This window comes from Pholis gunnellus (genome assembly GCF_910591455.1).
Source record: "Pholis gunnellus genome assembly, chromosome: 18".
In the NCBI taxonomy this organism is placed as follows: Eukaryota; Metazoa; Chordata; class Actinopteri; order Perciformes; family Pholidae; genus Pholis; species Pholis gunnellus.
The window spans coordinates 12,153,107-12,177,328 of record NC_136545.1 but is presented as its reverse complement, the minus strand read 5'-3'; the positions used below and the strand labels follow the sequence as shown (position 1 = coordinate 12,177,328).

The 24,222-nt window shown below is 43.6% G+C and overlaps 1 protein-coding gene across 1 annotated transcript in view; it reads right to left on the bottom strand.

Moving 5' to 3' along the window:
• The window catches only part of wdr70 (WD repeat domain 70), a 34,534-nt gene extending 10,352 nt beyond the window's left edge, over positions 1-24,182 (bottom strand). The window contains exons 1-13 of the mRNA XM_079178705.1: positions 24,141-24,182; positions 23,508-23,567; positions 23,312-23,395; positions 23,129-23,234; positions 22,784-22,985; positions 21,872-21,931; positions 21,346-21,479; positions 19,891-20,044; positions 16,966-17,042; positions 10,464-10,638; positions 2,108-2,207; positions 1,646-1,730; positions 1,417-1,555 (exon numbers count right to left, since the gene is read on the bottom strand). Of these exons, the coding sequence (XP_079034831.1) occupies positions 1,417-1,555; positions 1,646-1,730; positions 2,108-2,207; positions 10,464-10,638; positions 16,966-17,042; positions 19,891-20,044; positions 21,346-21,479; positions 21,872-21,931; positions 22,784-22,985; positions 23,129-23,234; positions 23,312-23,395; positions 23,508-23,567; positions 24,141-24,165 (1,401 nt within the window). The 5' untranslated portion in view covers positions 24,166-24,182. The remainder of the gene's footprint in view (positions 1-1,416; positions 1,556-1,645; positions 1,731-2,107; positions 2,208-10,463; positions 10,639-16,965; positions 17,043-19,890; positions 20,045-21,345; positions 21,480-21,871; positions 21,932-22,783; positions 22,986-23,128; positions 23,235-23,311; positions 23,396-23,507; positions 23,568-24,140) is intronic.
• Between the last annotated feature and the right edge of the window lie 40 nt (positions 24,183-24,222).

Here is a 24,222-nt window from a genome sequence, read left to right as displayed (position 1 = left end):
CTGTGAGACAGAGATTGTTGTTGTTCCTGAATGAAGATAAACCAAGGTACTGACCGACTGTGAATATATTATAGCGCCTTCAGTCAATTCTATTTTAACATAATTATGTATTCTAACTTCAGACGAGCTCACACTCAACTTTGATTTGAACAGTTATTCCTTTTACATCAATTCACATCTTAAATACCTCTAAAATCATATTTAAGTAAGGATTACAACAGATTAAAAATTATTTATTCAAATGAAGTTTAAATCTCAGATTAAATGGGTCAACTAAAAACACGGTCCACCCTCCTCTGCCCTCAGTTAGTGCAGCGGGGTTTGCACTTAGTGTCAATGCTGTGCCAAGGTTTGCAAGCTAACAGCAGCTGGCTGGCAGGACAGAGGGATGCACGGACACACAAACACTGCTTTTGTCTCTTTCCCTCTCTCCAACACGTTCAGTCAGTGGCTGATTTAAAAGTGTCACGTCTTAGCCGGGGAGACCAAGTTAGAAGCCATTAGCCTCGGTCGGACCTCAGTGTTATGACTACAGATACACACTGCTGAATCTGTTGAAAAGGAGAGACAGAGGAGGAGCAGGAAGCAACAAAGTATTTCTACTGAAGACGGCACCTCTGCCCTTCATTTCAGCACCTATGGCTAGTTGCCCTCACCAAATGGGATTTCTCAGAAAGCAGGATTAGTAAAGTGCATACTATGCTAACGTGTCTGACAGTGTAGCACATGTGAATGGAACATGCCGATTGTGTCCGTGGATAATTTCATTTCAAATGCAACTCAAAAGGCATATAAAAGCGTTAGGAGCTGTCCTGCCAAAGGCTTGTGGGAATGACTTGCAGTAAGGAAAGGTCACATTACTCCACTTTCTCCTAGCTTGCCTCGAAACCATTTTTTAAACTTTCCTCCTCCTTTGCCTTCACTCCCCTCGTTATTTCCCCCCAAAAAACACAGCCACGACTATCTTTCAGGGGTGAAGATGGAGAAAATACATGTTCTGTCTCTCTAAATTCCTGTGGTGTACATTATGCGTTAGAATTTAAATATAAATAATAGACCTGGAATAATCCTGCGTTGGGTTAAATAGAAAGTTAAATAAATCTCCATATCAGGCCAGTGAGATCTGATCGGCTGTCATAATGAGGCCTGAGGCGGCTGTTGTTGTGTTCTCGGGGAGCTATAACCAAACAAAAACATTTTAAGGCTGCAGTTTTGTTTGAGCCAAGACTACTTACGTGGAGGAGGAATGACATGCATATCGGTTTCATTATGTTTTCCATTGTGTATTCATTGTTTCTTTTCCACCGCGAATTATTTAGGGTAATTTCGGTTTGTAACCAAAATATCATACCAACCAGTCGAAAAACAACTTGCCATAAGAGCCGTTGTGGTTGTGGAGATTGAGGCGGGACTTACTGCATCGGTGACTTCTATTTCATAGACCTTCTGAAAGGAAGTTCTGTCGAAGAAAACCAACTTCCCGTTGCCCTGCTCTCGTTTCACAGAGGTCCCCGTTACGAGAAGCCTGTCGTCGGGGCTAAAACAGCAGTCAGTCCTAATAGAGACAAAAACACAATTACATCATCATCGGTTCACAATCCACACACAGTTTACAGTCGTTGAGATGAAAGCTAAGAATTCTCACATTGTAAAGTTGTTGCTCAGTCCCGTAGCTACATTCACAGGCTTCCTGAAGTTACGTATGTCCCACATCTTCAGAGTGTCATCCCCTAGAAAAAAAGATGGAGACAACAGGTCAACTAGAAATTGTGATATTTACAGAAAGTCCCCACAGTGGAACTTGACTATACAACAAGATTTTTCATTTACATGACAGAAATATGTTGAGTGACGGACTCGTGCACAGAGGTATTCCGGTTTGTCTTTGTGAAACCTCCTGACTAGATCACGTACCAAGGAGGAACTCAAGTGTTTCTGTGTTTACATCTGCTCTGTGTGTTGTTGGTGGTGGATCCTTGTATTTTGCACAGGAAGAGAGAAGCTCCTCTATTGCACCTAAAAACTGGAGGCTTTGAGCTTGGTTGTGTGCAACTGCTGGCTGCCGGGTTTGGTGGATACTGTAAGATTAAGGATTTGTTTTTCTTACCTCCACGTGAAGCGAGAGTCCTGCCATCATAGGAAAAGGCGATGCAGGAGATGTCTGATCCTGGGATGTGTGCTTGCCGACAGTGGAACTTTGTATGGACCTAAGAGGGAAGAAGAGAAAACAATGCATCGGTATAGTTTCTGACAAGACCGACAATGAAAGGGTCAAATAAAGGGTCTTTATGAAAGTGAAAGGCTAGTACAGAGCTCATGCTAGCAGCAACTCACTCCTGTTTGTGTTCAATAGCAGGTGCGTTAAGTGGCAAAAGAAGAAATACTTGGATCAAAATCCAGGATTTATTTATACACAGCTGATCACAGACGAGTCTCAAACGACATTGCAGAGACGGAGAAAACCTAGACCCGGTGAAATGGATCATTCATTACGGAACAAAATGAATAAATAGTGCAGCCCTGGCTCTCTTTCCATAAACACGCTGCCCTGGTCACTGCTGCTCATCAATATTAAAAACAGCTCCTATAATCTCCTGATGGGCTGCAGTATCAAACTGCCAATGAGTCTCTTCAGTTGCTAACTGCAGTAACAAAAAGACCTTTTCACTCTCCGTGTCTTCAAAACAACACACGGTTTCCATTTCCTCCATGAACACCGTACTATATCTTTAACTATGAAGCCCACTTCAACTTATGAAATACCAGCGACTTCACACACACTGTACCCACCGCACTCTGTAGCAGGACTACAGGCCGCAGAGATTTACCTTGGCAGGCTTAGGTCTGTGAGAGACTTTTCCCTGGCTCCTACCTGAAACAGTATGCTAACAGTCCAACTGTGTGCGGTCTATTAGCCGCTAACACACATAAGACCCTTTTACCCGCAGCCCCGGGCTAACATCTGCATTTGGATTCTCTCTCATCATTAGCCATCCTTAAACAAGTGTTATGTCCCAAGGGTCGGCCGGGAACAACTACTAGTTCTGAGTATAATAACTGAAATATCAACAACCCACCGGGACTAATTAGAAAAAAATGTAGATGAGCCAGAAGCATAGGAGACAGCAGAGGGTTGAAAAGATTGGAAAACAAACTGTGGGCTAGAAAGTAAAGAAGTAACACACTCTTAAAACAGTTAAAGGTCAAATCCACCACTTCTACATATTAAGGCCAGGTTGCTACCCAGCCTGTGTCTTCTGTGGTTCTAAAAGGAGTCTGAGAACATATTAGGTAAACTGGTGATATAAATATAATAATGTCATGAGTGTTATCCTGGCATGGTTTTAGATATATTTGTCTTTAACAGAAAGCCTGTGTTACAAACTAGGGCTATGGAGGTTGAAATTAACAAATTATCTTTGAGTTTCGGACCGTTGTTTGCACAAAACAAGAACATTTTCTAGAACATCATCTTGGACATTTATCATTATTTATCTTATAGACAAATAATTTATTATAAATCACTAATGACAATAATCCTGAGTTGAAGCTTTGAATATGTGAGATCACATGTAATTCTGAAGCAGAGACGGTGATCGTCAGCTTATAATGGAAGAGAGGAGCGTTGTACCGCCCCCAGCCATCGAGGTCCTCGCCGGGCCAATCGTGTAGAATCTTGCCCTTGTAACTATTTCCTCGGCGCGTGGCTGTAAATGAGAATGACATCTTACTCAACTTGGCTGTGATGAGCAGCATGCATCACTGAAAACCAAGAAGGCCAGGTGACATTTCAGCTGAGGTCATTCTACAGAGGTGAGAACAGACAGAGTGGAACCTCACCTTTTGTAGCTCATGTGGGGTAAAAGAACGATGAGTTGTTTTAAAAAGTTTTAGGAGAAGCTGTTGGTGGCCTTTTAGATACAGTTTGGAAACAATTAGAAGTTACAATGCACCCAATTAAAAAGTAATTAATCCCAGCCACTGCAGCAATGCCCCCCCCCCCCCCTCCCCTCTGCAAACAGAAGCATTCAAGCTTCTCATTGAAGCAGCTGTTTTCAAGATGGCCATGTACCTTCTCAGTGCTCACTCTGAGCAAGTGGTGTACTATTATGGTGCAGAGTGTGTGTGTGTGTGTGCGCCAAGGTCTGCAGCTCTAGGCTGGAAATAACCCAGCCCCCCCCACACATACACACAAAAGGAGCAGCAAGAAGAAAAGCGCTCCAAAAGTACACGGCAACCCAAAATGTGGACAATGAACAGAAGTGAAAAAGGAAATACGACAATGTTAAAATGTATCTTACGCTAGCCAAACTCTAGTGTATACATTTGTTGTGTGGAAGTAAAAAGTTATAGCATTTAGAATTTTTCATTTGTTTAACTCTAGATTATATAATTATTATTTTCATTATCGATTAACCTGGAAAAGACTTCAATGAATCATTTAGTCAACAAAACGCACATTTTCCTAAGAACCCATCGTGACGTCTTCAAACTGATTGTTTTCTCCGGCCAACAGTCCAAAATTGAAATTATTTTCGTGCACAAATATGTAAAGTTCAGAAAAGCAGCACGTTCTCACATTTAAGACGCTGAAACCAGCAATATTTGGACGTCAATGCTTGACGCATGACTGGAATGACGACTCAACTGATTGCTTCAGTACCAGCTTCCAGTCTCCTCTCCGCTTCCTTCCCCCTGCCTTAGTGTTACCCGAGCACAGCCAGATTAGAGAGATGGATCATTAAAAGACAGCGGTGACGCAATAGTCTGGCAAGTGGGCTTTGCTAACGCTCAAACAAACACAACCTTGGTTTATACGGCTACGCTTTCATTAATTCTAAACGGAATGCAAATAAATCAGTGAAAAGAGAATTGCAGCAATACGGGCTTTTGACTCCGAGGGGTGGATAAGGAATTTGAAGTGAGCACAGAGCGTGGAAGACAGATAAGATAGAGACGTGTAGAGAAACACGAGCAAAAAGAGAGCAGGAGAGAAAGGAGCGTGAGGTGCATGAGTGATGTGTCCTTATGATACAAGAAGGAAACGAGGTCATACTTCACTTCCAAAGTAAGTAAAAAGGAGGGAAGTTATTAACTGGGATGAGACAGATAACACCGTTACCTTGAACTGTAGATAACATGGATTCCACTTTTTTTTTCAGGCGTTGGCCATTTAGCCTCTGTAGCCTCTCCGGGGATAATTTTCTGCTTCCCATCATCATTTTGCCCGTATATTACCTTCCACTAAAATCCTCCTCACCTCTTATCTGAGATTATCGTCCTCTTCCGTTGTCTTGGAAATTGACTTGGTTGAGAAATAATAAGTCAAAAGAGGTCAATTTAATATGAAAAGTACATTTTGTAATCTTTCAGCAGGTGTGGAGCAGCTAGGCCAGAGGCTATCTCAGGCCTGCTAAACAGCAGCTAAAGCATAATGTGAAAGGCGTAAACCCACTCAAACGCACAATAGTCTACCTCCAGGGTTAATGGCGACTACTCTATTTGATGAGCCTAAAACAAAGACATCGGGGGACCCCCGTTTTCATTCACAACAACCGCCGTCACTACTCTGTTATGTGCACATGGACAATGGGAGCGTATCCAAAACACGCAACATTTCCACTCATACAACCGTGAGCGAACGATGACAATAAGTCATCCTTGAATCTATGCGTGGCAGCACAAATAGGTCAGCGGACTAAGAACAGGAGGGTATGCAGAGGAACCGTTCTCCTGCAATTATCTTCTGTTCTGAGAGGTTACATGAAGCTCACACCATAAAAGTGGGTCGAGTGGAGACGATCGTCCTACTAAATCCAGAGGTGAAAGTAGATATTAAACCTAAAATATACTGCGAGGAGAAGGTGATGACATCTAATTTACATAACTAAGATGCGTTTTGTTTTTTTCCTAAACATAAACCTCAAAACACATGTTTTTCCACCATGGCCTCGGGTCTCCTCAGGTCCACTAGTAAGAAAACTTATGAGCTCTTGTTCGACCCGTGATGAATCATACATCATCTGACGTATTTCTTTCCAAAATGAACACCATCTGCTGTTAGCCCATGCTGTGTTTTAACTCATTTGATGTTGCATTGTTATGTTATACTGTCTTCAGTGTCTGCACCGAAAAGAAATGTTTTCTGCATATCAATTCATATCTTCTAACTATATTCTCTAATCCTAACTAACAGGCGGAATGAGGAAAAAACACGTTCGACTCTGGAGTAAATTATGAAAAGAAAGACAGACACAAGGGCGCTAAATAGATAATAGGCAGGAAATAATAAGAATTAAAACTTAAATAATGTCAGTCAGTCAGAAGTCGGCTAGCTGGTGGTTATGCTAGCTGCTTATAGCAAACATAAACCCCTCCAGCTATTTCCAGATCGTTTACTGCTGTTGTGAAAGCTTGCGTGTTTATTTACTATCCTGATGTTGGCTGGCGTTGGTAGATGCCACGGTGTTCGCTTCCTGTGATAATCTACACAGCCGGCCTGTGAAACCGGATTCTCGTACACGGTTTGAAACCTCTCTTTGCGCCTCGTGACTTCCTCTGTAAACTGTGCCCTTCTCCCCGTGTCACAATTTTACTCAGCTAGCCAATGTGAGCATTTTTTCCCCTCACACAGATATATGCACGTACGCCGCTTCATATACGATTGTGTACACGTGCATGCACACACACAGAGGCCTTGATTCACGTGTACGCCCGTTCGGCAGCAGGAGTTGATAAATAGCTGAAGGAACACAGCATTGGGTTTCATCCGCAGCAGGCTATGATAGCAATCTACCGCAGGGCCAACTGGTCCCGACCACACTATCTGGGTATCGTTATATAAATATAAATAAAAGCGCTGCCTTGCCCCAACCTCCATACTTCTACAACCGCACACCTGAAAGGCTTAATGATGCCCACCGCGCAGTCTGTCGTAACAGCTCACTCTGACCTCTGCTGCTTTCGGAGGATCAAGTGGCCAAACCGCAGTCCTGAGCAGCTGCTCTGATCTTTCATGGAAATCAACAAGTGGTGATGGCGAAGCCGTGTCGGTGTCTGTGTGTGTGTCTGTGTGAGTGTGTGTGTGGTTTTAGCTCATCACACTGGAGTGAATGTCATCATAATCTGACAGTGTGTTCTATTAAAGTGACCGTGTTCCTCCATGTCTCAGCCACAAACTAAAATCTGTGCATGTTGTTTCAAAGTCTTTGTTCAGGGTTGAACGTGGGTGAGAAATGGGCATTCACTTGAGTAAAAACACCTGTTTTATTGACTCTTTAAAGTCATTAAGTGAATGTTTGCCCCCACATGTACATGAAGGAGGGAAGCTCAGGCTAAGGAGGCTGCAAGATGGGAGATGTGGTGTAAATGTCTTTAGATGGTAAACCTTTCCATGATGAAATATCCATGATGAGGGCCATATATGTACTAAAGCCAGTTATCAGATCTTAAGACAGTTTTCTAAACATTTTCTTTGGACTTTCAGAAGTTCTTTTGTTATTTTAATCTTCCACAGCCCACATATTTTATGACCCACAGAGTTGCTAGTTTAAAGAGATGCATTACTGTGCTGAGGGTCCTATTAAGCCAGCGACTGTAAATGATGTCAAGATGCTGGTGGTCAGTTTAAGCAGGTGACAATAAACTGTGTGTGACTAGAATAATAACAGCGTGTCGAGTTAAAAAGGAGGCTGGCATCCTAAGTCAAGTTTAAAAATACCAAGATGGCCTGAATCACAAAAAAATGAAGACAAAACCTTCCCGCACATCGAAATTAATCCAATTCAAACAGATTAAAAACTTCTTGGGGCTCTCGGCTTTCTCTCATAATGAATAATTAAGAATTGCGGTGACAAAGCCAGCAAAAGCAGAAAACAAGAGAAAGTTTGCCATATCGTCTCGTGATGACGTTCCCCGACGGGAGTAGTTCATCAAAACCACATCTTCCGAGGTCCCACTTTGAAGTCTAGAAACATCTAAGTCCACCAATGACATCATAACATTCCCCAGGTCTCCGTGGTTATGTTTTTGGGGCCTGCACCCTCAACCCACTCACTTCCACAGAGCGCACATTACCTGGCAACCATTTAAATGCAGCGTTGCAACTCTGGCACCGACCGACCCCTCTGGTCAGAGAACGGAGCATGCGATCCCCTCTCTGTGGCGGTCCACTAAAAAAAAAAAAAAAAAAAAAAGGAGACCTACTTGACTCCCATCACAGGATCAATCAACTCATGTCGGGGTTCAACGGAACGATGTGTCATCCCCAATAGCTTCTCTTTAGGCCCAGCTCCAGATCAAGGTCATGTACATGATTGATTGTGATTGATCTGCCTGCATACTCTGGCCATGAGTAATAGTGGCGATACAACAGAGATGGACCTCGTTTGAGTGTGTGTGTGTGAGTGTGTGTGTGTGTGTGTGGGGGGGGGGGGGGGCAATGAAAGCTTCGGGAGGTCAGCTCCTTTTTAGGCTTGTGGCTGGATTGGAGTCAGCAGCACAGGTTGCTGATTAGGGCAGAGGGCACCGACTGAAGCCTTGAGCCATTCAGACGGGACAGGCTCCAGCGGTCAGGCAACAGACACGGCTATTGTAAGCTGCTACGGGACGCAGGGTAAATATTTAGCTTGGAGAAAGAGGGGTAATAAATTTGGAGAGCTTTAACCCAATCACTCGAAGCCTGCCGCTACGAGCGGGATAATGGGTGAGGGGATTCCATACAAACACAGATACACAAAAGCTTTTACAATAGAAATGTCGTGCGATTATGAAGTTGAATGTTGGGAGTAATTATCGTGTAGCCTACTTCTCATTTGACTAATCTGGATAAGCCCCTCTGTCCAATCAAGCTGTTCCAACTCACTAACTGCGGCTTAATTATCACTATTCTCATACGAAATAACACAGGCATTCAACCTCGTCCACATATGGTGTTGGGACAGATGAAAGGACGTGAAGCGGAACAATTGTGAAATGAAAATGTCCCGAAACATCGGGGGCAGAAAAACAACTTCTCATTCTTCGTGAAAATAGACCGAGCAGTTGTTCATAACTGATGTTGACCGGATGCTGGTTGTCTTTGAGAGTATTTAGCAACATCTGCGTGCAGCCCTCCATCTATTTCATTTCCTGTCCTAAAATCTGGGTTTATAGTGTTTTAGGGGTTCCCAGGTGAGTATCCACAAATATTCCTCACAGCGCGGAAAAAGAAACTTGTGAAACCATGTTTGTAAAAGAGCTGGCCATAAAGTATGACAATAGCAAACTGGAGCGATGCCTGCAATATGTCACCTTTGAAAATGCTGAATTATGAGTACTGCAGGTCCCCTAAGCCCCCCTTCAACAGGAATGCACCTCTTCTGGCTCCTTTTTCCTCTTCACATCTGTGCCTTGGAGGTGAATTGTGTGTTTGAATGAGCAAGGGAGCAGTCAGATGCGGAACATGGTGTTACCATCGCTGATGAAACATTCGAGACACCAATCAGATCTCCTCAATGAAAGATCTTCTAGGAGATGCATTCCGCAGCTCCAACTGGAAGCCATTTTTGTGCCGATTTGTCAAAGATTTCAAGCGAAAACAGTCGAATAAGTGAGAGCAATGATCAGCGATTACCTCAACAATGTGAAGCTTGAAGAACGGAACGAACGCGCTGATCACGTAATTACCTAATGAACAAATAGTGGAAAATGTACAGAGGGAAATTGTGGTTGGGCCTCCCAGTAACTCATGTGACTCAACTCAATCATCAAACGTCAGTTAACTCAGTTACATAATCAGCTATTTTTAACCATGCGAGCTGCGTGACTCTAAGGAAAGCAATGTCAGTCTGACGGTCAGTCCACCACTTTGGTCCAGAGTGAAATATCTCAACAACTAATAGATCCCTTTGATGATCCCATAACATTTAGGGCCATCGTCAGATCAAATCTGTTTTAAGACCAAATGCTCAACTAATGACATTCCCAACAGCCTGAGCTAATTAGTGCTAATGAGCAAATGTTGGCTTGCTAACACACTAAACTAAGATTTTGAGCATGATAAACATTAATGCTGCTTAACATCAGCATGTTAGCATTGCCATTGCTAGCATGCTGATGTTAGCATTTAGCTCTGAGCACTGCTGTATCTACGAACAGCCTCACAGAGCCTCCAACGTGGCTGTAGACTCTTTGTTTCTCCAGAGTTTGCACAGAACGAGAGTGTGAAAACAGGTTCATTGCAGGTCAGACGGGCTATTTGATCATATTATTTTCAAAGACTCCCAGTTTGGAAAGAAATGCATTTTTGAAAGCCAGGCATTTTGAATTCTGGTCAGTGTTCGCGACTTGCTGAACTCTGACCTCTCTGGCCTGTGACCGGCACGACCCGAGTCTCATGACTCTGCACCCAAGGCCACCACAAAACAGACATCCAATCTTTACAAGCTACTGCACATGGTATGTGTGTGTGTTTTAAAACTCACGCTGAGGTTTCTGTCCCAGATCTGGATGGTGCCGTCCTGGCAGCCGGCTGCAATGAGCTTCCCATCGCGGCTGTAGGTGCAGCACGTGGGGACGACCTTCTTCCCCTGGAAGGAACGCGGTTTGAACACGGACTTGTGCTTCTTCTCGGAGCTCAGGTCCCATGTGCGCACAGTGCTGTGGACGGACAGACAGACAGATAATTTAATTTATCCTCCCCCAACTGTCACGAATCCCTCATAAAATATTATCCCTCAAAACATATTTGGTCATCAACACCATCCACCGCTGTAATAAATCAGAATCATATAGAGATACAGTGTGCCTCAGCCGTTCTCGTGAGGTTAGGCGGGTATGTGTTGCAGGGTGAGAGGTTAGCAAACAGCAGAACAGTAGATCAGTCTGACAGGCATGTCTGACGCTTCCATGACATTCTTGAACATGTTACGCAACCCGGACCACTGGAAAGGAGGAATTCAAATGCAGACTTTTCACACAGTACGTGTGCCAATAGGAAGTTTAATTCCAAAATGTCATTAAACTTAAGCCCAACAGGAATCCCTGCTTGTTACAGATTTATATTTCAAACATGGAACATAGTATACCGACTTAAATGGTGTTGTTAAAAAAAAGATCTATTAACTAATAGCTTTTTATTAATCAAACCACTAAAGAATTGAGATATAATCATATATAAACAATGTAAAATTAATAGATATAGTCTTCCATTAATCAACATACTAAACACAAAATACATGTGAAACTTCAAATGATTCATTATTATTGCAGTTAGCATTTCTAATGACAGTCAATGCAGTTGTCAGTTTAATCTGCTGCATACTTTGAATTTCAAAGTAGAGTGGACGATGATCTGAGAACTAATTGTTTAGTTTAAAACAAGGTGGAACGTTCACCTTTGACCCCGTTGGCTGTCGAGAAGATATCCAAGTATGCATCTATGTTGCACACACCTTCTATCTACCTAATCTAAATATTTTCCATCAACTAGCTACGTATTTATTCAGCGCTTTTGCCAAAAAAACGCATAAGGGACGCTGCAGAGATAACAAATAAATTATAAATAGAAGGAACTTATAAATAAGACAAAAATGACGACAAAGAGGACAAACACCAGCCCTGCGAGTGACCTCGAGAGCCTTAAACCTCCACGTCTATTTATTGAACTACCTGACTACACACAAACATGTTCAGCCTACCTCTCACACACCCACGCCACCGCTCACGCCAGACAGAGCGTGTCCAAATGTGTCTGTGACCCGCTGCTTGCTTTAGTGAGCATCATGACCTTCGGGTCACGAGGTCAGCGGAGGAGCATAAACATACAGGCGGGGCTGCTACTAACAGCCAGGCAGGGATTCCTCCAAAGTCAAGACACACACACACACACACACACACGCACACGCACACACACACACACTCAACTGTGTTTGGATAAGTCTAACAATGTGATACAAATGCCAGCGGAAGACATATGGTTTGAGTGAAAACTGGCGAGGGTCAAATAAAACTCAGTTTGATGCACAGTTGTGTTTAACTCCACATAAACCAAATCTCTTACTGAAAAAAAGCTAAATCCACCTTTAAAAGACTACTGCATGGTACAGTAAGTGTTTCCATGAGCAGATATACGTGTGCATGTGTGATAGTGAAAGAGAAAGAGTGACGGACTGGAGGACAAATTGGTCCACCTGCCGCCTCACACAGACGTCTCTATTTTGTTTACAGAAGACCGTAGGCGTCTGTCAAGGCAATAAAGACAACATAACCTTTCGCGTAGCGCACACAAGACCTGGAATGCTATTTATCGTAAGGGCTCTTTCCAAAACACGGCACTGCTGGCTGTCAGTGGGGACAGAACAGAGGCGGTTGGAGCCCACCGGTGTTGAGGCAACCCCGAGCACGAGACTGCACAGCCTCACCTGTCAGGGACAAAGACGGGGAAAAACTGTCGGCTCTAATATGAGGCACTCTAAAAATGGTTAATTAAAGTGTAAAAAAAACGTCCCGTTTCCCATTAGAGTAACAACTAAAATCAACAGAAGCTAAGTGCAGCTTCGCCTTATTAAAGTTGCACCTTTTTTCCCCCCTGAGGGAAACATCTGGAGCGGTCTCACACTGCATTCTCTCAGGAGGAGGTAGTTGTTTTGGGAAAGTAACAGCAATGAAAAGAGCCGAGATGTCATAATATTCACACTCGGCACAAAGATACCGCCAGGAACTGCGCGCCCCTTTCCTCCTCCTGTAACTCTTGTTTTCCCTTCAATCAGCAGCCCACATTTTCCTGCACAAACGCGGCAGAGACAGAGGGGTGAATGTAATAAAATGAGAGCCATACATCCTCAGCCATGCGTGTGCACTTTACGAGGTAGCGCGGTCATTCACACATCGACTGAGGAGTGACAGCTCCCCGGGCCCCAGATTTTTATCTGTCTGTCAGGTTATGGGCCTAGTGGGGGGGGAGATGGTTGCTAGGATCACTTTCCCAGATGATGAGATAAGGAAGAGAGAGGGATAAGAAAGACGTTACGTGTGGTAGGAGGTTGTTTATTGGTCATACTCCGGTGATGGGGATAGGCCGTGTTGGCCGGTTGACTGACTAACTAGGGCTCTGTTGTGAGAAACGCGGATTAGGAAGGGGAAGATGGTCAAATCTTGCGTCGCAGCTGAAGAACATGAAGTGGGGAAATAACAGAAGGATTTGGGAGGAGGCGTACACACAGTGGCACTCGAGCGAGGAAGCAAAAGGAGAAACGCGTTGGTCGGAGCACAGATGCTCTGTGGGGAACAGTGAGATACTGATTCAAATACATGCACAACATCATTAGTGTGGCTGCAAAGTAGAAAAATCTACCTAAAAAAAAAGGCCATAGCCAGGCAGGTGAGACCACACACACAAGAGGAACAAAATGCTAAAAGAAGTCAAGACAGCTCATCAGATTTAATCAAGCAATCTGGCTGATAAGATGTGAAGTGGCCTCATATTTTGTTCAAATAAGAAAAGACACAAACACAGCATTCACACACACACTAAAGAAGTAGATGCCGCTGCCTGTCACAGACTCAGCCATGAGGATAAATGCACCCCTTAAAGGTATGCTATGTGCATTCTTGGGCAGGATATGGAACACTTGCAGTGTGAGGCGGGCAACAGTTGGAGATGAGCTGGACTGCGGATGAACTTGATGTGTTCAACTGTGTGAAACGCCCCAACATGCTCACTCACACTCTCTCTCTCTCTCTCACACACACACACACTTTGTAACGTCTGTCCTCGCTCTTGATCCCCTTTCTCTCACGCAGATAACACTTAATAACCCATGAGTAATTTTCCCTCCTTTCCTTTCCCCTCAAAAAAAAGAAAAGTTATCACCAAGTATTCGGCTGTAGCACTAAAACATAAGATGACCTACTTACTTGATAAGATCAGTATGCGAGCAATGATCAGTTGAAGGAAAGAAATACTGACTTATGAAAAGTGCTTATTCACACGCAAAAAAAAAATTATTACCAGGATTTATCCAAGCAGTAGATCATGAAACTCTATGTTTGTGGCTCGCTCCCCAGTGATAAGTCCTTAATGTGTCACATATATCACAACGTGCGTTTGGTTTGAGCGCATGATAAAGAGAAATAATTAGTTTTTGGGGGTCTCCTTGCATACAGCTACACATCCACATCCAGCTGCAGCCCTGACAGCAGGCCAGCACCAAGGGAATCCCTGGCATTCAAACCTCCTGGAAACATTCCTCAAATTGTGCATTTGTGTGTGTGTGCACATGCGAGTGTGTTTTAAAGAATCGGCAGAAGTAACATGTGGGCCCAATTACAAAGTCGCCGTTTGTCCTGTGCTCTGTTCCACGGGCTGAAATTTCAGTCGCAAAAAAAGGAGCACAACGGGAATTTTTGATCGCATTCCAGGGGCGACATCAAGTGAAAGCAACGATCAGCGGTGTCGTGTCCTTGAAGCCACTAATGCAAAGCTTTTGTTAGTCATAGTTTGTGAAGAATCGTAACAGTTTGCGGTACGGTTTGTTGACTTTAAACAGAACTTATTCAAGAATCTTTAAACCACTACTGTTTAGAATTGTGTTTGCAGCTCTCAAAAACCACAACTGACACACGAGTCCAAAGCCAGATTTTTAAGTTTACTTCAAGTTCAATCTTGCCAAAGAAAGACGTCCACCGGGAGCAGACCCAGCACATATTGCCCTCACTTTCTGAGAAAGAAATCTGCAGTTTTTCCAACAGGTGTTCGGTCTTTCAGCAAGGACTTAGTTAAAGTGGCTCAGTGCTTAATACGCAGTCCCCCCCCCCCCTTGAATCAAACATGAATAATGTTGGAAAACATTTTTGCCACACAACTCTCAAACAGAATGTGAGATGTTGACATGTTCACACCCGTCTCAGCACAAACGCTTTTCACTGACGGACTCCCATTCAACCCTCAGTGTGAAAGGACAATCACTACCACCCTGCTGCTGCATTATTATGCCTCATCAGTGCTTCCCTCTCATCCATCCTCCCCAAAAAAAAAAGTCTGGTTAGTGAAATCATTCAAGGAGCCGGGAGGCGGCTCTTATGAATGACATTCTATACAACTAGGGGGGGACCTTCAATTAAGGAGCTGGGCGGTCCAGTGATCATGCTTAATAACCCATTCAAATAAACACAACAAAGACTCTCTAACTAGGCTGACACGGGAAGAAAGACAGGAACACCTAGGTGCTGGTCTGATGTTTGAAGCAGACACCCACTGGTACCATTGGACAACTGCTGGTCCATTCTCCAAAGGCCTACAGACTACAACATGGCCTCTGCAGGCTCAGTAGTTGGCCTGGTGGAGCTAAAGGAGGATGAGCAAGACGCCACAAACGAGTAAAATACTATTACAAACATAAATTAAACTGTTCTTTTTTTAAATCCCAACCAATGCAATTAGCAATTTAGACAATACACCATTGAAAAAAAACTGGTTTTAGTACAGAAGTTGAGAGTTTGGGCCTGTCGTGTGTGCTGAGATTGGAAAAGAAGCTCTCATGAAATCAGACCTGGGAGCTGCTCCAGGAAGCAGGACACATTACCAGAGTACCAGAACCCCCTCGTATCTCGATGGATCAGCGAATGCCTGGCTGCCTCTCAGCTTAATGTACAGTCACAGCGGCTCTGCTCTGAGGATCTCAGGCTGTGCTCTCTGTATGCACTGAAGGAATGAGAGGGATTTTTGATTGAAGAAGTGTGAAGATTGAGGGGCGGAGCTTCAACCAGGAAATTCAATTCCAGCTCTTCATCACCAAGCAGCCCCTGTATTGCACTGCACACCACGTAAGTGACGACAAGTGAGAATATGAGAGCTTTGACATGGGGTTACGTGGACCACGTATGTCACTTGTAAATCACTTTGGGCCCGTCACGGCCTCCATCCATCTCCGAGACGCCGGTTGCCACGCTGGCCTGCTCTGCTGCCGTGAACCCTCCTCGCATGCAGCTGCTCCGCCTGCGAATGGTTCCCCGTACGCTCCTCTCCGACCGGTCTCCTGTGAGCCGGCCAGGGGCAACACCCAGTGCTAACGTGCCAGGGGAGGACTTCCAGAGCCTCAATAAGAGCTAAATAAACCAGCTTCCACATCTGGGAGAGAAGTAACACCGGTAAACACCGGGGCCACGGCCTGTCCACAAAGCCAGGCCCTTGTTTCCCCTTAATGATGATAGTCCTGGATTTCTGCACTGCTGCCTGTCACACTCACTTAGACTCATCGCTGTGCTCTCACTCAAAGCCACACGCTCACAAATATGAAATCACACCTTTACGCACGGCAAAGGGTTACAGCTTCTGCAGTCACACAGGACTAGTGCTGCTTTAAAGAAAGCAGAAGACGGCTAAAGCCTTGTTTCCTGAAGCAAAAAGATTATAAATATGAGTGTGTGTGTGATGTCTTGTCATCTCCAGCAGTGCAATGTTGCTCTGGTCAGAATCACTGCATAGAAATAAAGGACTGCAGCTGGACTACATCCAGTATAAGATGTGTCACAGCCGGGAGGCCACACTATCCTTTCCAGAGGCATAATCTGGACGAGAGGACTCCCTGCTGGTGACAGAGTGACAGCAAAGACAAGTCTTTGGCATCAGTAGGACGAGTAAATGGTGGAGTGATCATGATATTCAGGTGGTGCGTCTATAAAAGTAAGTCATTAAATATGCCACACCCAAAAATAATTTCCCCTGACGAGATAAATAGATTGTTTTGGTTGTTCCTGGATTGTTACTGTAGGAGACCATTTAAAGTGTTTTTAAATGAAATAAAATGCGCAAAATGAATTATGTACAGCTAGAAACAGAAAACAGACTTGGGTACAGCATATATGTTTCATATCATTACTTTTAAACGTTACGGTTTAGGCTTACAGTATTTACAATACTGCAGCTACGACCTAATAATAGATCCTGCCTAAAAGTCGGAGGTCACAACGCGTATTTACACTCACCCATCATTGGAGCACGTCATGAACTCTTCTTTAGTCTTGGGATGCCAGCAGCCACTGTTAAGCATAGCTGTGTGACCCTGAAAAAAAGCACAAAGTGAAAATGAACAAACACAAAAACCTGCACTAAATGGTTGCTGGCCAGATCTGGTGGCTAGCTTCCAGCGGCTTTGAGGAGCAGCGGACAGCACCTGTGAATCATGTGGTTCGCTGTGGATCTAGTCGGCGAACTGACATTCAGGGCTGCCATCTGCCCGACTGTTTGAAAACTCATGTGAAACTGCTGTAACAGTTGTAGCCAGGAAGAGCTGGAGGAAACATAAAAAAAAAAAAAGGTGAAACGTCTCCAGGAGGAACCGATGAAGGTGCATTCATGAAGACGTATTTTGCAATCTTACTGTACACACAACTTATGTGCAGAGACAGCTGTTGTCGAGCCAAAACTGCCGCGCTAAAGGTCACCAGTGAATCATGTCTGGGGAGCTACGACGTTTTTTTGCGACGATGCATTTACTGAGTTGTGTAGTGTAAACTGCCTGGCAACTGGGAGGCCTGTATCCACAGAGACTCGGTCGTCTAGTGCGCATACAAAAGTTCCCGGTAGGCACCAATTATGTTGCCAGATCTGAAAGCACCTTGAAGGGCCCCCGTCTAGAAGAAAGGATCTTTTTGGACCTTTAATTGGATCAAATTGTAACCTCGACTTTTAGCCTTCCTCGACATAGGCCTCGCCCTACAGCTGAACTCTGACTGGGTCACAGCTTCAAACAGCGAGCTCCTAGAAGAGCAACTTTTAGACATTTCCTCTGCCGGAGTAGTCCTGTGGTGAACTACTCATAACAAAAACGACTTCAAAACGCAGGATACGTTCGAGAGAGAGAGAGGCCTCCCTCGCCACCGCCGGGTCACGGAGGAACACTTCGGTGAGCTGCAACGAGGCTTCACACATGACATACCGCTGTTTGACAGGATGCTCAAGAAAAAGCAGAACCTTGCACGAGTAGAGGTTGACCAAACTGCATCGGTATGTGTGCATCAGGAAGAGAGAGGCCTGCCTGTTCACCGTCAACATACTTTAAACACACCACTTTAATAATCGATAAAAAGGCCGAGGTCTCGCTGTTTAACGACTAAAACAAAAAGGACAAATAACAAATTGCCGAGTTGTTAAATTTGATGGTCAATACACATCCACTATATGATGGCGTTAAAGCTGAAATGGGCTGTGAATGAATGCCTCCCTGCTCTGTGCAGTGACATCAAAGGAGAGAGAATCGTGCATTACAAGAGCTTCAATGATGAGGGGGAAGGAGCCGCTACCGTCCTAAACAAATGGGATTCCTCTTCCTCAACTGTTTAGGACAACAAATTGCTGATGACTAATGAGAAACAGATTGGTGTTCATACAAACAGTTCACAAAAATAGAGCAGGTTAATGACAAACAGCACCAGGAACAGAAGCCTCCCTGATAACAACAAGTGATTGTTTTCATTACAGTTGCATGACGCATAGGATAAACAGCTTTCTGTATTTGTTAGGTTTAGTTAATTGTAAAAGCTGAAGCTGGATAGTGAAATCAATAAAACTGCTTGATTATCTAGCAGATGATTGATAAAAGTTTAATTCATTTATGAAGCAAGAATGCCCAAAATTCAGCTTTTCAGGAGTGAAGATTTGCTCCTTTTCTCCGTTTTTGGTCCGTTGGTTAGACAAAACAACCAATGAGAAGACTTAGCGACAAAGGAAAATGGGCTACGGATGTTTAACATTCTTCTGTATCCTAAAGAAAAATCTATTATAGAAAGAAAACAACATATCATGCTTTTCCACAGCATTGGTCTCTGTGCAGCAAATCTCTCTGCACAAAGAGGGACAAGGTACAGGCCAAGTAATTGTCTGTCAAAAGAGTAGAGGCACGGACTTAATTATCATATGAGCCACAGCTAATCGACTGGGACATTGTCGGCAAGCCAAAATAATGCATTTTCGTTGAACCACACTCTCCCATCAGCTCCAGATGGGACTGAGAAGGACAAGAATGTAGGACGTCCAAATGCTCTGCAGCTGGCACAGATGGTAAGTGACCACCAATACGCCGTTCTTAAACACAGTAAAACCCAAACATGGGCCATTCATTAGGATTCTCCTTTGTAGCGGCAGGTACAAGCAAGAGATCAACCACGGCAGTCCACTGAAAGTATGTGGTGGTCCTCTCCCCCTGAGACCGCCTCCGGCTGGTCAACACGAATACAAACAGACCAGCTCACAGCTGCACCTTGCTACCATTATGCGTTGGCAGGATCCACCCGCAGAACATCAGAGCAGAGCATCCAGCCTGTGTTTAGAATTGGCAGTCACTGTCGGGCCGCTTTCTCAGTAAAAGAGAAAGCATGAATGCCTGCAACATATTTAAAGTGGCGATAATCAATATTTGTTTGATAATGTATCAAATGACACCGTGAAAACCATGTGGAAAGGGTCGCTCGAGGTGATGAACAAACCTGAACCTGCAGCTCCTCTCGGCTTTAAAGAGTTTTATGGTTTCAGCTTATTGTTTAGCGGTCGGTTTTGAGATTAATTCCAGTTTATTACAACTTGGGTTGTATTTTTTTATAGTTTTGGATATCAAGTTGATCAGTTATTATGACACAAGAATCAGTGAAATCTAGGGACTAGTTTGTCAAACTTGCTTGAAGGAGAAAATGGAGGGAAACGGTGAAAGTATTGCTGAAACTGTCGGTCATAAAAATCCATCGCAGAATCTGGTTAAATTGTTTACAACATGTCTGACCATGTGACCACTCGGGTTTATTTCTCTTTCAGACCGTGTCGCTGTGTTACCAGATTTCAGCAGTTATTATAACTGAGTGACACGATGGCCAACACCACAAAAACACGACCCGAACTACCCACAAACACCACTTTACCTTGGTTTTGGCCATGTCCACAATGTACTGGTCTCCCTTCACACACTCCATGACATTGAAGCCATCGCGGTCCAACACCTTGGCCTGTGCATTGCCAGAAACCACCAGGATGACGTCGCCAGTGTTGCTGTACTGCAGGGAGGTGATCTGATGGCTGAGGGGACACACACACACACACACACACACATGAAGAGGACATCTGAGGCAAAGAAGGTACTTGTTGTTTGCATTTCTGTGGGGCTGATGAGTTCTAATAAGTGTCTTGCGGCCCGTTTGCGAGCAATCTGCGAGATGTGATTTTACAAGACCTCTGCACCAAAACATTGTTACGCAAGAAGCTTCTTAATCCTTTAAATGGTTCAAATTAAAAATAGATATGTGTAGCTATAGGAACAAAACAACATCTGATGTACATGTGATGATTTTGCTCTTTGATCTACCACATGCAACTGTAACAGTAAACATATTTGCATTTTAAGCCAAGAAATGGCAAGAATGATAACACACTCTTTGAAAGAAACGTTATACACAGAAAACTAAATGAAACACACTGAAAGAAAATAAACAACACGACATTATATAAAGAGAAACAGAATAAGCTACGCATGTTAAAACTTTAGAAGAATCAGTCATTCAGTGCTTTTCAGAATGAATGAGCGATTGTTACGTTTACGCTGAATAAGTGAGAAATACACATAAAACAGTAGAGACAGGCAACTACGTGGAGTACTTAACAAGAGTGAGATTAGCAATTCAGGTCAGTGGCAAATAGCATTAACACAGCAGGGGGTAGATGGGGCGCCAACATTTCTATGCACAGAGAAAAAAAAAGTTCCATTGCTGAAATGAAAGTGTGGATAACATTAATGTTGTTTTTAAATCGGGGGCTTTGGCATCTTCAGACGCTCACTACATTAGCACCAAATTATAATTTCCCTGTTTTAGTTTGACTGAGCTCACACGTTGCCTTTTTGGGAGAGGAAAGAGGAACAGTGGACCTCAGCAGCACCGCTCTCTCTATATGAAGCCCAGCTTGTTAGTAAACCAAACAGGCTACTGGATCACGCTGTAATCAAAATAAATGTAGCGTAAATTGCAGTTAATAAGGGAAAATGTGCTCCAGCTCAGCCGCCAGGTTCCCAAAGCCAAAAAGGAATTTGATCTTTGATGATGGTTTCAGTGAATCACAGAATAAACACACGCAGACACACAAACAGCCGCATATCTTCACCATCTGCTCCTGAAAGACTCATTTTGAGCGAATAGAGAGGATGTCACCTGGTTAACATGAGGCCCAACGAAGCTCAACAAACGTGTGTGTGTTTATGTATGCGTGTACACTTTGGCACACACAAATACCAGTTGAGCGGACTGGATGTTTGCACGAAACTAATTAAGCACATGTTAAGCAACTGTGTTGATGTTCCACCGTGCGTTCTCGGAAGTGGGACTCACCACTCGCAGGGCTGGAGAGATCTGAAGGCCTGCAGAGCCTGGTCCATCCCGGCAAAATCCCAGAAACGCACATCGTAATCATACCCGCCGGTCACCAGACGGGCTCCAGAGGGGTCCAAGGCGAGCGCCGATACCTGAGAAGACAACGAAGGTATTTCAAAAGTGACACACGATCTAGCCGGTGAGATTCAGAGGCCAACCAAGTGTAGGAGGTTGCTGCTTCTGCTGCTAGGAATATTTGACAGTGTAGTCATACTTTCGGCTACAAAATATCACGGGGAACAAGACTTGATGCTGCTCTTATTGCTAAAATTCAGCAAAGTTAAGGAACCTTGGCTGAAAAGAAAGCTGATGCAGATCTCCAGATGTTTTAGAAGGTGCTTAACGTAAACTAAATATGGTGTGGATTAGAGGACACGATCGATATAGACCTTCTTATTTTCTGTTCTAAAAGAGAGTCATTGAACACATTTCCGTCGAGCCACATGAGCAATAATCAGTGAGCGCTGGAAGAAGAAGGCCTTACTGTCTTGGTGCCGTGCTGCATCGTGATCTCATGAGTGTCTGGAATCTTCTTCACTGGATTCTAGGACGGAAAGTTGAGGTGAATACAAGCAAACAGTAAAAGACTGAAAAAGGCTGAATTAGGTGTACAGTTATAGTGTGGCGTTTTATACCAAGATTAAGTTACACATGACATTTTAACTTTAATAGGCTGTTTGACTTAAAGGGTCTGGAGTCACAGTAATAACCAGTAAATGACAGACTGGGAACAGTTACACTGCTGGATGTAAAAGGTTAGGATCGGAGTGTAAATACTCTTCATGTGAGAACCAATGATTCGCCATATTTCTGAATAATGTTGCGTTTAAGATTCTGATATGTTTCAAGTGGCTCAGATATTTTGGTGTGAGAAAGAAAAAGGAGAAAACACCTAAGAGACAACACTTTCATTACTATTCAGTAACACGCGATTAAAGGTGTCTCATCCTATATGGTGTACCACTTACCACCGAATTATTTGATTGTGCTGCCATCTAGTGGTGAAAGTTCAAAAACAACCCACAACACAGCATAAACAGGTGCCTTTATAGGCCTTCTTCACTGACGACACTGTGACATAGTGTAAAAAGGTGCAAATAATAAAATGACATTTCACTGCTCTGGATCCAGGGTCCTGTAGTGTGCATGCTTTCTCTCTGTCAAGGCTTATTGATAGATTTGAACAAAACTGAGCTAACATTAATGTTATTAGTAACACTATTACTTATCCTCCTTTTACAAGTGAAGAGGTCTGATGTGAAAAATACCTTTTTGAGGCAGCAGGGAGACGGATTGGATGTTTTTAAACAGAATTAATAAAAACTCAAGGACAATCAGGAAATATTTTGTAATCCACCTATGACGTCTACTGCTAAGTGGGTTATTTCAGACATACATCATCGTCGTCGTCTTGTGCCTCCCCTTCATCATCATCATCATCTTCTTCATCACTATGAGCCGTGCTGCCTGATGCACGAGTCAGTGCCCCTTCCTCATCGCCCTGGGCTGTGTGTTGCGGAGGCAGTGGAGGCCCAATAAGCTCAGAGTCTGAGTCAGAGTCTGAACCACTGTCGCTACTGCTCTCACTCTCCTGTTTTCTAAAAAGGACACACAAAAAACACATACTTGTGAGTTAAAACATATCTTACGCATGACTTACAGACATGTAACTAACCTCTAAAGCAGCGACAGACTAAACTGTAAACTCACTCAAACAATCAAAATACAAACACGTGGTTACCTGGAAGTAGCAGCTGCAGCTTTGTCTCTGGGAGCTTGGGCCGATGACTTGACTGATTGGGAGCTTTCCCCTTCCTCTCCCATATGATCATCCTTCTGCCGCTCATCTAAAGAAGTAATTACAGTACACGGTTAAACGCATCCTGGTGACAGAACGAACAGCTCGTCGTGTTGGTGAACCTACCCAATACAAGCTGACTCCTCTCAATGGCTGTTCGACGGGTCTGCTCAAAAATGGCTTCCAGGTCAAATGTGCGGGCCTTCTTACCTGAATGGAACAAAGGAACAATAACCGACAACCCAAATTGTTAGTTTGTCATATAGGAAATTTAAAAAAAACCATGTGAAATTATTGAGAATTTGTGCTGGACTATACATACCAAACCCTGAGAATCCCATGACAGATGCGATGGCTTCATCATCACTCATCTTGTCCGATGCTGCAAAAACAACGAGCTAATTATTTATCATAAGCCTGCGTTACCTTGTTTGTTATGAAACTGTAATAACAAAGATGCAACTCTCTTGGTTGCATTTCCTTTGTAAGTAAAGCAACTTCGACAACAGGGTCCTGCCATGCCAAACAATGGCATAACGTTAGTCCTGTGCAAGAATATGACGATAATGTCCATTGAGCTTAACAAATTGAACCTATGCTGTTAGCAAACAATACTGTAGCATTTCAGCTTGAACGAGAAGAATATATTTAACACTGGCAATAGCGAAAAATATGTATTGACAGGCAGCTTTTCAGGACAATTAAAGTTGTGACTAGTTACATGTATACGGCTTTTAAAATGAACGTTATAAGCTGCAGAGAACCTAGGCTAACAAATAAGCTAGCAAAACCAGCAACGAAGCATGTATCTTCTCCCATAACGTTACTGGAGTACGGTATCTAAACGATAAATGTAATACAAATTACAAATAAAGCCCAATATTGCTGCACATACAAGAATGTCGTGTAAGACGAATATACAAAGCTTTAATACGTGAGAGCAAAACGTTGCTACCTTCATCCACTTTGTTGGGATCCATGTTTTCAAACACGAAGATTACCTTTGACCCCGGAAGTTATTTCTTCTTCTTCTCCTT